Source organism: Dicentrarchus labrax, unplaced genomic scaffold (assembly GCF_905237075.1).
Source record: "Dicentrarchus labrax unplaced genomic scaffold, dlabrax2021, whole genome shotgun sequence".
Taxonomy (NCBI): domain Eukaryota; kingdom Metazoa; phylum Chordata; class Actinopteri; family Moronidae; genus Dicentrarchus; species Dicentrarchus labrax.
Window position 1 is genome coordinate 17,323,330 of NW_026136702.1, and position 13,273 is coordinate 17,336,602.

The 13,273-nt window shown below is 40.8% G+C and overlaps 1 protein-coding gene across 7 annotated transcripts in view; it reads left to right on the plus strand.

The window, feature by feature from the left end:
* Window positions 1-317: 317 nt before the first annotated feature.
* Window positions 318-13,273, plus strand: part of anapc1 (anaphase promoting complex subunit 1) — a 56,592-nt gene continuing 43,636 nt past the window's right edge. For 5 of the 7 annotated variants that reach the window (XM_051425393.1, XM_051425419.1, XM_051425428.1 and 2 more), the window contains exons 1-16: window positions 318-502; window positions 1,462-1,701; window positions 2,015-2,179; window positions 2,340-2,382; window positions 2,511-2,608; window positions 4,630-4,712; window positions 4,952-5,025; window positions 5,147-5,292; window positions 5,376-5,533; window positions 6,012-6,143; window positions 6,416-6,634; window positions 7,891-7,986; window positions 8,248-8,338; window positions 9,747-9,812; window positions 9,929-10,066; window positions 10,542-10,685. In XM_051425393.1, the coding sequence (XP_051281353.1) occupies window positions 1,486-1,701; window positions 2,015-2,179; window positions 2,340-2,382; window positions 2,511-2,608; window positions 4,630-4,712; window positions 4,952-5,025; window positions 5,147-5,292; window positions 5,376-5,533; window positions 6,012-6,143; window positions 6,416-6,634; window positions 7,891-7,986; window positions 8,248-8,338; window positions 9,747-9,812; window positions 9,929-10,066; window positions 10,542-10,685 (1,869 nt within the window). In that variant the 5' untranslated portion in view covers window positions 318-502; window positions 1,462-1,485. Of the gene's footprint in view, window positions 503-1,122; window positions 1,170-1,264; window positions 1,311-1,461; window positions 1,702-2,014; window positions 2,180-2,339; window positions 2,383-2,510; window positions 2,609-4,629; window positions 4,713-4,951; window positions 5,026-5,146; window positions 5,293-5,375; window positions 5,534-6,011; window positions 6,144-6,415; window positions 6,635-7,890; window positions 7,987-8,247; window positions 8,339-9,746; window positions 9,813-9,928; window positions 10,067-10,541; window positions 10,686-13,273 lie in introns of all 7 variants that reach the window. The other 2 variants (XM_051425401.1, XM_051425410.1) reach the window with 2 other exon arrangements.

A 13,273-nucleotide genomic window follows, 5' to 3' on the forward strand; every position in this document is an offset into this window, starting at 1 on the left:
AAGGTTTATCTTAAATTCATGGTAAGAATGAGCCACTAGTAATACTGTTGAGCCACTGCAGCAACATTTCAGTATGACATTCCCATTTTATGGATGTATACAACGTGTGACTATATGAGGCGTCCACTGCACATGGCAGGCAGATTAATTATTATTAAGTGTCCCAAATAGTCACAATGTTCCTGATCTAGCTCTACACCTGGCAAAAGGGAGGATGATGGATAAGACCTTCTGGATGAAGCGTCGTGGTGGAGGCAGCCTATCAGCGCTGTCCTTCCGTCCTCCTCGCTGCTGATTGGCTGACTCTTGGAGGAAGAGAGTGTCGGGACAGCAAAGATGTCCGCGCTCATTTGAAAAACCTGCTGTAGCCAAATCCACAGTTTGGCAGCTGGTCCGAGTTGTTTTAATGTTGGCGCTGGTGACGACGTTGTGCTCAAGCAAGGATCATACAAAGGAAAGAAAAGGACTCCGCGACAAGAGCCAGACTATTCCTTATTATCAGGTTAGCGGCTAAATGTCTCCCCGCTAACTCAAAGCTAGCTGAAGCTAACATTAGCTTACGTCCAACGGTACTCTACGGGTGTTTAGCATTAGCGTGCTAATGCTAAAGTACTTTATAGCTGACCTCTCAACCACAGCCAACTGACTGTCAACATGTTTATTGAGATAACTTAGGGCATCGTAGTGGCTGTCAAATACTGAACTTTGTGTTGGGGTCATTTTTGAGTGGAAAACTCCCAGCTAGCTGCTAGCATGTAGCGTGTGTCAGAGTCAACAGTGTTACTCTGCGGATCCCAACAATATCATGACAACGTGACGTTAACTAACATAAAGCCTGCTTTGGGTCTTCATCCTAGATGAGATTAACTTAGTGATATGGAAATTAAACTAGATAGAAATAAGTGAAAGTTATTCACACAGCACTTATAGTTAATCTTATGTTACATGTGAATCTGCTCATTATAATCAGCTCGGCTTTGTTAGAAAGATTCTGGCTTCTTGTTTTCTGAATTCATTACGATTTTTGTTTTTATGCTCTTGAAGCTGGACTCTTGTGTGTCTTTGTGTTGACCTGCTAACTCCAGTGTAAACACTGCTGTCTTCTTTTTGACTGGGTGCTAGGATTTCCCTTTTCAGATTAAAGTTGTGCATCACTGGCATGACAATAGGTTAGTACAGTATTGCCAAATCTACAGCAATTTTAAGTTAATATTTAATTTAGCTATTATTTTGGTTAAAAACCTTTTTTATGTGTTTGTACAAGGTGTTTCATATTAAGGATTTGGATGTTTTTACGACACTTGGTAGAGGTATGGCTCTAGATTTCTTTCATGGCACAGAAACTCATGCACAACATGCACAACAGTACTTTCTGGTAGAATATGTGGCCAGTAAATTGAAAAAGGTTTCTTGCTTATTTGTAAACAGTTTTCTGCCTTCCTCATCCCCCTTTCTTCCCAGAAATAATGCTGATATCTGGAACTCATGTCGGAAGTCGTGTATGAAGAGACAGCCACGATGATCGCCGCAGGGGAATTGCAGTCGTTTGTCCCATTTGGCCGCGAGCACTGCAGGAACCATCCAAATGCCTTCAACCTGCAGCTCAGAGAGCTCCAGCCCGCCTCCGAGCTCTGGTCGTCAGATGGTGCCGCCGGCCTGGTGGGGTCCCTGCAGGAAGTTAGTCTGCAGGAGAGAGAGAGGGTGAGACTGAATGGCATTACATTTTACATAATGGTACTAATATTCCACCTTTACAAGCACTTCTGTTTGTTAAGCATTAAAGAAACACCTAGAAAAAGTAGCATACAAGGATAATAACAGAGTCCAACAGCAGAAAGTAAGGAAATATAATATGTTCTTGCATGGAACTGAAAATCTTTGTTTTTGTGTGTAAAAGTAGCATTGTAATTGATATAATAACTGCAATAGATAATACTACCAAGTTCAAGTCTGTACAGTTTGTATTTCTGATTCTGTCCTTGTGTTGACCCAATGGATGTATTTTGATTGGCAGGAATGCTGGCAGCTTAGAAAAGGGTGCATGAGAGTCAGGGAGGAGGATGTGGAGTTCGAAGAGGAGCTCTACACAGCAGGAACCGTCGTCGTCTGGAGCCAGGGCAGCCGGACCCAAGCCTCCAACGTGTACAAGGCCTTCACCGTCGACAGCCCAGTGCAGCAGGTCGGTTACTGAATGCTGTCTTTACACCATAAACCATTGTGATGCTCTTCTGCAAAGGGTGTTGATTAGTATTTTTTGAGACTCAATGGAAAATGTAGACGTCAATTACATCTCAAACAAACATTTGTAGGATTTGACTCTCTTTTTATTTTGTCTGCAGGCCTTATGGTGTAACTTTGCTGTTCCTAAGAACAAGAAAGAGGGTACTGTATCATTAAAAAAATTTTTTTTTTATTGAGAAGCAAGTCTTGTTTCAGGTTAATTTCAATTAATTTACATTACAGTTCAAATTAAAGTTAATAAAGAAGATATCTTTAATATTGTTTTGCAGAGGAGGAAGTGGAGCAGACTGTGTGTATCGTCCAGAGTAGCTGTGTCAATGTTCACACAGTGACCGGGAAGGATTTCATATCACCGCTACCCTTCCAGGTGAGAGAGCACTAGTGGGGACTTTTTCATACTACAGGAAGAGAAAAGTCAAGACTTGCAGAGTTTCTAAAGCATCAGCTAAATGTCAGCTAGCTGGATTTTCCTTTCTCGTCACTTTGGTTTCCTTTGGTCTAACTTTCCACAGACAGCCCAGTCGTATTGTACGACTTTCTAATTTTGTAGGTGTAACATCAGTGGCAGTGTTTTCAAACGGTCATGCTATCTGACTCGTATATTCCACTGAGTAAAAAGTCCCTAGCTGTTTCTTTTCGATATAAATGCCGGATGCTGCTTCTTTTAGTGTGTGTGTGTGTGTGTGCGTGTGCGTGTGCGTGTGCGCGTGTGCGTGCGTGCGTGCGTGTGTGTGTGTGTTAGTCAGATTAGTGCTATTCCCCAGGGCTGAACCATTGTCTGGCTAACTGATAATAATGAAAATTTTGGATCGCTGACAATGCGAATGAACCCCATCAATATCAGATACCTGTGTGTGTGTGTGTGTGTGTGTGTGTCTGAGAGAGAGGGAGAGAGAGATCTCGGTAAGTTGTAGAAACGGTGTTTGTGGGCTGCTCAGAGGAAATCATGTTTTCCTCCTGTGTTTGCTTCTCTTGCTTGAGGCCTATGGAGGTGGTGATGAAGTGTTGGATATTTAGTAGCGGAAATGACACCCACTCTCATAAAGTGATTGAAGTGATTAAAGAGGCAAGCAGACAACAGCTTGGTGTTTTGAACAGAGTATGAAAATCCTTGTGAGAGCCTTTGCAACAGGAGGAAGCATCCCCTGGATGGGGTGTCCTTGACACTGAAACCCTCTCTAGTTGACCCTTCAACTGTCTTAGGAAGTGGCAAAGAAAAGCACAAAATGGCCACATTAATGATATGCTGAAATCCTGCATCCTCCACGACTGCATATGGCTGCATATCTTTTGCTGTAAACCCCCCTGATATTGTCTGAATCTGCATGCAGAGGCTGTTTAAATACTGTGGGGAAAAGGATTTGCTCTTTCCTACCAGACTGTCTCATCCTTGTGCTGTCAGCGGACACACTGGAATCATGTCAACACAAATGATTTATTGTATTGGAAGTATTACTGCTAGCATAACGTGTTGCACAGTGCGTGCAAACAGTTACACTGTAACTGTAACACTAAGTGCGTAATGCTCCCATACAGCAGTGTGGGGATCCTCTAACTCGAGGCTACTCTGTCTTGTCCACTTGCCATTTCCAAGACTGACTGACAGCTGCACCCTGCACTGCATCAATGTCAACTGAGAAGTTTCACTGAGATATCAGTGTGAACCTTTTTTTTTTCGCGCAGTAACTTTATTTGAAGTTTTTTCCTTTTCTGTTCATGCCTTTTTGACCTCATAGTCTATTTCAAATGACCTGAACAATACATACACACCCTGATGCTGTGATTAGCGAACCGAATGATTCAGATTTTTTAGCTTGAACCATTCCACTCCTAGTATTCTGTAATGGAAACTAGATCCCAAACAAGACTGTAAAGTGGCTATGATCGATATTTTTTATAATAATGTATCAAAGGGCAATATGTAATGGGAAAGTGGTCACTCGTAGTGATAAACCTACCGAGAATTATCGCCCGAATCTGCAGCTCCCCTCAGCTTTATAGTGAGTTGCAGCTCATTGTTTAGCTGTCTGGCTGCAGCTTCACTGTTTCAGTTCACTCTCCCCACTCTCAGTAGTTTTTGGTCACAGCTGTTTGTCATTGTCCACAAGTGACTAGCTGGTGAACATGGTGGAGCATTTAATTAAAACTGTTTGCTAACTAAAAGGTGATTATATGTTGTGCTTGCAACTTGTTTCAAGTGACTGGAGAAATCAATTAATGCAGGTTTAAAGAGTTGCCTATGTCTGCTTGTCAAGATGTACAAATGGCATTTGTGTCTGTGCTTAATCAAGTAAAATTTAAACAATAAAGGTGAACATTTTTATTATCATTAATACACCACAAAATTACAATATGTGAAAGAAGTCTATCCCGTCTTGTCTCCTACAGGTCTCAAATGTCTGGGCAACCAAATTTGGACTTTTGTTGGAAAGAAAAAACGCAGCGACCGATGCACAACTTGGCGCCCCCGGGTACACAATAACACTGCACACTCATGCATATGCATACACAAGCTCGCAGCAAAGAGCAACAGTAAACGAATCCAAACACCCATGTGAAGTGATGCAGTGATCAAAGAGCAAAAACCTAAAAATGTGTGTCTACATTAAAGACCTCCCTAGTTACACAGTCATGTAAACACACACACACACACACACACACACACAGAGTTTGGAAGGTAACTGAGTCACTGAGCTCTTTTTCTCTACAGGGAACCTCTGCCTACAGTGTTCAGCATGCTGCATCCTGTAGACGAGATTGCACCAGTAGTGTGTAAACCTACAGGTACGACACACAGTCACACACAATCACTCAGTCACGCATACTTTCCCACACTCTCTGTCTCTTTCGACCCTTCTGAATGAGTAGTTCTGACCTGATTCTGTGTATGTGTGCGTTTTTCCAGGTCTGTTTGAAGGCTCCCGTGTGCAGTATGCGTCTGACGCCAACATGAAGATAGTGTTCAGCTGCTGTCAGCCCTCTGTCGTTGTCTCCTATGATACTGTACAGGGAATACACTCCGTCTGGGCCCTGCGCAAGGTCACGCCTGATGTGAGTGATCACACAGACACACACACACAAACAAAAACAGAAACTCTACCTGTCCCTAACCTCCAGCTGTTTACTACCACCAGGAACGTTCTACTGTCCTGCGGTGTACAGCGGATCCAGTTGGCACGCCGTTGGGTCTGATGGCATCGGGCTTCCTGACCTCTCACCTACGTAATATCTCCCGCCTGGATTCCCCTGGTGGCAGTGGGGCAACCGGGCTTGGTCCCAGTACTGGAACAAGGTAGTGGAAGTGGAACTAGTTGATTAATCAATTAGTCAGTAGACAGTTAAAATTAGTCGGCAATTATTTTGATAATTGATTAATAATTTTAATCAATTTAATGACATCACCTTAGGTGTTAGTTAGGCCCTGCAATTTGGCATTTGGCTTTCATATGGAAGGTCCTCAATCATGTGTGCAACTATTTAAAAAAAAAAAATCTAAACTAAATCAAAAGCAAAACCTGTCCAAGACAACATCAATAGCAGTTCAGTAAAATCTATGCATCGAGACTAAAAGACACAATTAAAGATGAGACAGTCAATCCTGTCACAGATCTATCTTAGGACCGACATTTGAATGAATGAATAATGAAGACAACTTGAGATTGACAAAAACAAAATCAAGTACAGAAAAGAAGTATAAACATAGATTTGTCCGCTTGAAAGCATGTCTGGTCCCTTGCTATTGTCTGACCTCCTTGTTTTTTTGCTCCTAGTTGTGCTGTTGGTACCAGCTCTCCTCTCCACTACAGCGCTCTGCACAGCCACCAGAGCAGGGTCATAACGTCTTCACCAGGATTACACTCTCGTGTTCATTCCCCGAGTATATCCAACATGGCCGCCCTCAGGTGAATAGAGGCACTTTGTGTTTTTTTATTTTAAAGAAGCAATCTAGAAAACACATCTGTGACATAGATGACAGGACAGGTAGGAGGGGATTTAAAAATGTCCTGAAAACATAACATTTCAAATGATTCATTTCAAATAATTTAGCAAATCTAGTATTGTGTGTGAACACAAATGACATCTGAAAGACCCATTCATCAAAACGCTTCTCCACAGTGTTTCTAGTGGTCAAAAACTCACCCCTTTCTTCTTTTTGTATTCTCTACCTTTCCAGCCGTGCCCACTCTCCAGGAATGGCGGCTCCGTCCTTTTCGGGTGCTTCTCGTTTTAACACTTCTTTCCACAGCCCATCCCCGAGGGGGCACCATGGCTTGTTATCCTCTCCCAACAGCACGGTCAATGAGACGGTGCTGGTGCCCGAGATGGAGCCCATTGTACCCGACCTCTGCATGGAGCAGCTGTGGAGTGAGACGGTCACAGCTGGCTGTCACAGGTAATTACATGGACTGAACCCTACTGAAAACAGATGCAGAGTCTGTGCAGGCACTTGATTCACTTACATCAGTGACTGAAAATGATTGCGAGTATTGAGAGTTGATTTTAATGTTTTCAACTTTGTCTTGTGATTGATGCCCTTTGTTCTGGCAAGTCCAGTAATGTAAGGCTACGTAGCCTTTGACTTAGTTATAACACCTGAGCTTCAGGACACATAGCTTTTACGATTTACAGAAAATGTATCAGCTTATTCTCATAAAGTGTGTGTCACCATCTGTCATTACCTGCATCTTCAACAGAAACCCAGAAATGTGTTCTTTTTGAATAACAGAACATCAATATAAATACTTATTTATAATGTAATTTTATTTTATTCTTTAATCACAAACCCCAGTCAAGTGAAGCAGTTTGCCATGACTGGACAGCTACTTTATTTAGAATTATTGAACTACTAAAAGGTTTATGTTGACCAATCAATGACAGCATCAAAAGAGAGCTATATACTAGGGGTGGGCAAAAAATAATATCTTGTTATTTTTTGGGATTTTGGCAATAACGATAATCAGTCGATATCCTTTAAAATGTGATTGGAATTGTCTGAGTTAGGGCTTGTGTCCACCAAACGCGTTTTTAGCGCTTAGAGCGCTCAAAAACTCATTTTCTGAGCGCCCAGCGGTGTTAAAAGTTGAACAGATTTCAACTTGCAGCGCTCTTCTGCCAGAGAGGTAGACCCACGTCTCGGCACTAAATCATCTGAAGTACCGGTAGCTTCAGGGACTGGAGGTGCTTGCATTTTCTCTCTACCATCACAACGCGCTGCTAAACTGTTGCAAGGAGGATGCTAGCGAGAGGTCACTAGTTGTGAGACTGAATCCTGCCATGCGTGTATTAAGTGGATGTGAGGAGTTTTCGCGTGCGTTTAAATGTTTTTGGCGAAGTAATTTAAATACTCGATAATGGAAATTTGCACATCGTCAAAACAACAATGACGATATTATCGCAAACGATATAGATTGCCCACCTCTACTATATACCTAGAACCATTCTCACCGACTTAAAAGGTCCCGACCACTTCTAGCTCAAAAATGAAATGAAGATAATTTAAGCTTGCTCCTGGCAGCGATGGTAAACGTTAGTAGATTATTATCAAAATGTTTGTGAAATTGATCCCCTTTTTTGTGTTGTTGTGTTTTATTGCTTTTCTTCTTGTTCAGTAACTGCCGTTATTTCACATGAATCTTCACCTTTTTTCAGGGAGATGAGCAGCCAGGCGTCTAAAGTATTCCTGACCTCTGACCTCTGTGAGAACCGCTACCTCTGTTTCCTGGTGGAGTCTCACCAACAGCTCAGGTAAACAAACAAACACAATGAATATTTGATACAGACTCCACTAGCATGCACGTACTTTATATTATGGAACCTCAGGGCCCATAAAGAGTCTGGAAAAGTCTCAAATGATCTAAATTTAAGGTCCTACAGAGCAGTATAACAGTTACTTAATGGTCCTTACAGAAACATTGATCACTCAAATGCATAGACCACCAGACAAACTTGTCTGTCTCTCCCCCCTGACATCTTTACAAGTTCAAAACTTTTTCATTGTTTCCACAGATGTGTGAAGTTTATTGAGAGCAACGATACGTCTCAACTCATCTTCACCTCCGTCACAACCATCCCTGCCAAAGATGCAGAGCCACTGCAGGTATATTACAAAATATAATATAATTATAAGATTTACAGAGAGTTGGACAGGGCGGTCATGATACGTTTCCTAATCAATACCCACCCAATTTACTTGTTGTAGATCATTTCATGTCTTTTTGTTGGCATATTTGTGATGAAGAGTAGACAGTGATGTTCAGTTAGATATATTTGGCAAAAGTTGGTAGTGAACCAAAAAGTTAAATAAAATAAAGTGAGTTATGCATTTGTGTGCGTTAGTTAGACTGAAATATCTGCAAACAAGCGTAGTCCGGGATTTTTGGGTTTGACACTGCCACCACTGAAAACTGACAGACAGAAATATTCAATATGTTTCTGAAAACAATGCAGTTGGCAGCTATGAACATTTTCAGACTCCTCTGCTTTCACTGTCTCTGTTTTTGTGATATGTATATATTTGTGTATGGATTTCATCACTGGGCTGTAGCATCCGTGTATTTATTTAACATCAAATTCTTGTGTGGGAAGTGTGAAGTTGTGAATACTGCGTAGGAGGCGTTACTGTATCCTGTTTAATGCAACCAGATGTTCCATCTGATATAATTACGCCTTTATTTGCTCCCATTACATATCAAAAACGTGTGTGTGTGTGTGTGTGTGTGTGGTGTGTGTGTGTGTGATTATATTTTGAAATGTTTGTAATGTTTTTATTGTTTTTAATTCAATTCCAGTTTACCTACTTGTAGATAGCTTTTAAGTTACTTTTGCAGTTTTAGCTGATCTAGAAAGGATGTGTATTAGATTAGGTTTTATTTTTTAGTTATCATTTTATTTGAATTTTTAGAATAATTTCTAAGGAGTTTAAGGAAATATCGCATTGCTATATTTTCTCGATTGCTGTATTGATTTTTGTGTTAAAACCCCCAACCGCTAGATACCAGTGTTGTAAATGTAAACTGTGGGCTATGATGTTGGGTGCTACAGGGACTGTGGTGGTGTTTTCTTTCCTAAAATTAAAAGAGAAGAAAAAAAAAAAGAAGAGCAACTTATCGTTCTCATCTGTGATGTTATAGACAATGGGGATGCACAGGCAGTTTTGGCTGTTTTTAGTTTTGATGTGAGCTATCTAGTTTGTTTCAATTTTGTTCTTCTGTATACAACTGCTTTATTTTTTTACTCTTCGATGATGTAAGTGTATAGATATAGAAAGGTATCTAGCCACAGTTTTGATAATTGATTAATTGTAAGCATGAATACTAAAAGCTCTCAGAGAGCAAACCTAAATATCTTTGGGTTTTGGACTGGTGGTCAGAAGGAACCAGCAATTTAAATACGTCGAACGAACAATCGATTGAGAAAATTATAAGCAGACTAAACAACAATGAAAATATTTGTTAACTGCTGCCCTAGTGACTTAACATGTCTGACAATAAAACTTTGGCCCACAGAATATAGATGCCATGCTGGTCCTGGAGGCCTGTGGCAGTCTGGTTCTCTACACAGGAATCACCAGGGTAAGACCGGGTCAGATTAGTCCATCACAGCAGTGTAAAACACAGCAGTCTTTACATTCTGTAGATAACAATTATAAATAACATTTCTGCTCTGTCTTCTTTTGGTGTTCCTCTAGGTCAGTAAGGTGTTTGTCCATGGCCTCCTGTCGCCCCCTTTCAGTCTCACAAACCACCTCCCTCACCTGAGCACGCCGATGGACAGTGTTAGCACGCCGGCTAACGCTGGCAGTAGGCACCTCCAAAGACTGGATGAGGTACCTCCATATGTTGTAAACATATTCTTCTCAATGCGCTGATAGTTTCAAAGGCTTGAATTTATTTTTCTCTAGTAATGCATTTTTTATTATTTTTTTTTTTACAAAATTGTGCCTGTGTTACTTTACCTCTGTGCATTCATATCATCTGCACAGTTGCAGATATCGGTTTATCTCCTTGTTGCTATTCAATGTTTTACTGTCTGAAAAAGAATTTCCACAGAGAAAGATAATCTATCACAGTAAACATGGGGGCTTGATTTGGTTTCTTGTTTTTATAATTATTCAGTTTTGCTGCTTGAAATAATCAGGAAACAATCTCTCAAAAACTTTACAACCCATGTCTTTTTTTTTACTACCTATTTTAGAATTTACATTCTGTCACCTCATCTTGGCTGCTCACTTCATTTCCTTCTGTTTTCCTCCTTTCTTCCTACTTTTGCTTCACCTCTCTATTTCTTCCCCTCTCCTCCAGGCCGCTATGCCCTCACCAGTGTCAGAGCTGAGGGGTCCAAACATTAAACACCACGAAGCTTCGTTTTTGGAAGATTACACTTTCCAACAAACCACGCCTTACATCCATGCCTTGCGGGACCCTGTCTGCAACCGGGTCACTCTGGTAAGTTGGTGTGTGTGTGTGTGTGTGTGTGTGTGTGTGTGTGTGTGTGTGTGTGTGTGTGTGTGTGTGTGTGTGTGTGTGTGTGTGTGTGTGTGTGTGTGTGTGTGTGTGTGTGTGTGTGTGTGTGTGTGTGTGTGTGTGTGTGTGTGTGTGTGTGTGTGTGTGGTGTGCGCGGGCTACCTCCAACACTTTTACTAGAGTAGGGCTTTTTATAATAATTTTTTCCCTGCAATTGAGTTTACAAGGATTGGTCTAATCTGTTGATGGTTTAAATTACACCAGCTCAGACTGAAAGGGGATTTTGAATATCGTCAACATGAACCCTACCCCAGATTACATGTACTATACCTAGACGAATGGACTCCTAGCTGGGCTGAGATTAGTTGTTTCATAAGATTGATTTCTTTGCTGTTCCAGAGTCATGTTTAATTTTATACCTCTGGCAATTTAAGTCACTATTTGTTAAGTCAGCACTCATAGTTTTTTGATTGACACGCTTATCTTTTGATGTTCAGTGGATTCATTAGGTTCAAACTGCAGAAATTAAACAAAAAATCATATTGGAGGTGGACTAGACTGAATGCTAACTTGTTGTGTCATTAAACATTTTTCATATTTCAACCTTGTTTGGTTTCACAGCTGTGTGTGTCTCCCTGAAGGTATTGTTGAGAGAGAGAGAGAGAGAGATTCAGGCCCAGTAATATTTGTGAATGGGAGCCATAAAGCAGTGAGCGTTTGTGTGTGTGTTTCTGCCTCCTGGGTCAGTCCTGTCAGACTTGGTAAAGACAGTCTCTTCAGCCCTGGGACTCTACAGAATACACACGTTAAGAGAAAGTCACTGTTTCTTTCTCTCGCACTCGCATCAAAAGAAACTACCCAGTGTAGAAGTGAAAATCAGTGTCTTCAGGCTGCTGCTTTCTCGACATATTCCCTTCATTGATTCTCCCTTTGACCCTTTCATGTGTCAATCTGAAGACCAATTGTTTGCCAATGCAGTTCGCTGGAGTTTTTCAAAGCACCAGGTGCTCTCTGTTAGTTGTCAGGTCGACAGTTTATTTTCTTATCAAGGTTCCTTCTCATCAGTTCAGCTGTGCCGTGAAACCCTTCTGGAGAAAATGTGACATTTAAGCAACAAGATGTTGTGGTCCTTTTTTGCTCTATAACACAACTATTCAGAATAATTGAGCTAAACTACTGTAATAATGTGTACTTTATAATCCTAAAAAAAAAGTCTTCATTCACAGCTAAAAATATGGTTCTGTTATTTTTCTAGATCTGCAATTGTTGTGATTTATTTAAAGTAGCACAACAGTAATTGGTTATGAAATATTTGGAACACATACAGGTGTGTTTGTGTTCAGTACACTTAAACAATACAAAATGCTGATTTTTTTTTTACACAATGTTTACATTTACAATGGTACACAAATTTTACTTTTATTGATATCTTTTTATTTTTTGGGGGGAAAATACAGATATTGATCATTTTTGTAAAATGAAAAGATATTTAGGGTATTCTGCCTATGGGTTGTAAATTGTGATGGGTAATTCAGATTTTGGATGTGGAAAATGTAATACTAATGCCTCTATGTGACCCACATAAACACATAAAACCATCAGCGAGAAGATTTTAGTTTCTAGTTATTCTTAATGCCTGCCACCAGGTTGGATTTAGTCAGATATCCTTTGAAATCAATGAAATGACACATTACCCCTTTTGTTCACAGGAGTTGCCAGAACCAAAAAAAAAAAAAAAAAATTCATTGTTGCTGCTTTAAGTCTACACCAGACTGTTTCTAAACAAGTTGAAACTTCTTGTACTTCGGCCGAGATCCCACTCAGGAAACACCTGCTGAGACATCACTGATTGGATGTGATTGAACGTTTAATCTGATACATAGAGCAGCAGCAGCAGTTTGGATAATTCAGTGCCAGTGTTGGTTCCTGTGTACTTGGAGACAATGAATCATTGCACACACCAATTTATTTTTCTATTAAGCTGGATGTTTGCTTCTTTGTCAAGGTATTTCAGTACCATGTGATAGACAATGAGTCTTTTTCACAACAGACATTTGGACATGTCACAGTAGGAAAAGGTGTAAATAATAAGATTAATTAAAGCTGCAAGCAGAGTTGGGCGGGACCTCACACTCCGGGCAACTCGGGGCGCGCTGCGGCCGCATCGCGTGCCGTCATAACACGTGCGGACCACAACACGAAAATGTCACGTAAATCAGCTCAAAATCACCACGCAGCGCTTACCTCCTGTTGCCGGAAGGTGGCGCTATCACTATGTCTGAATGTTGTCATGTAAACATGTTCAAGGTGAGAGTGTTTCATTGACATTGGACCACGTACGCTGAAGTTATGAGGACGTGTTCAGGGCATAACTGTTTCAGAATATATGAAGTTTATTGGAGATTGGACATTGCACACTGAAGTTATGAGCACTATTTTATGGCGAATCTGCTGAAATGGACAAGTTGTCACTGGCACGCGGTTTAATGTACAGTCACAGCTCAACTTTTCAATCAGTTTGTATGACAACAGAATTCAGTGGCCAACATTGACCTCAACCCACAGACACG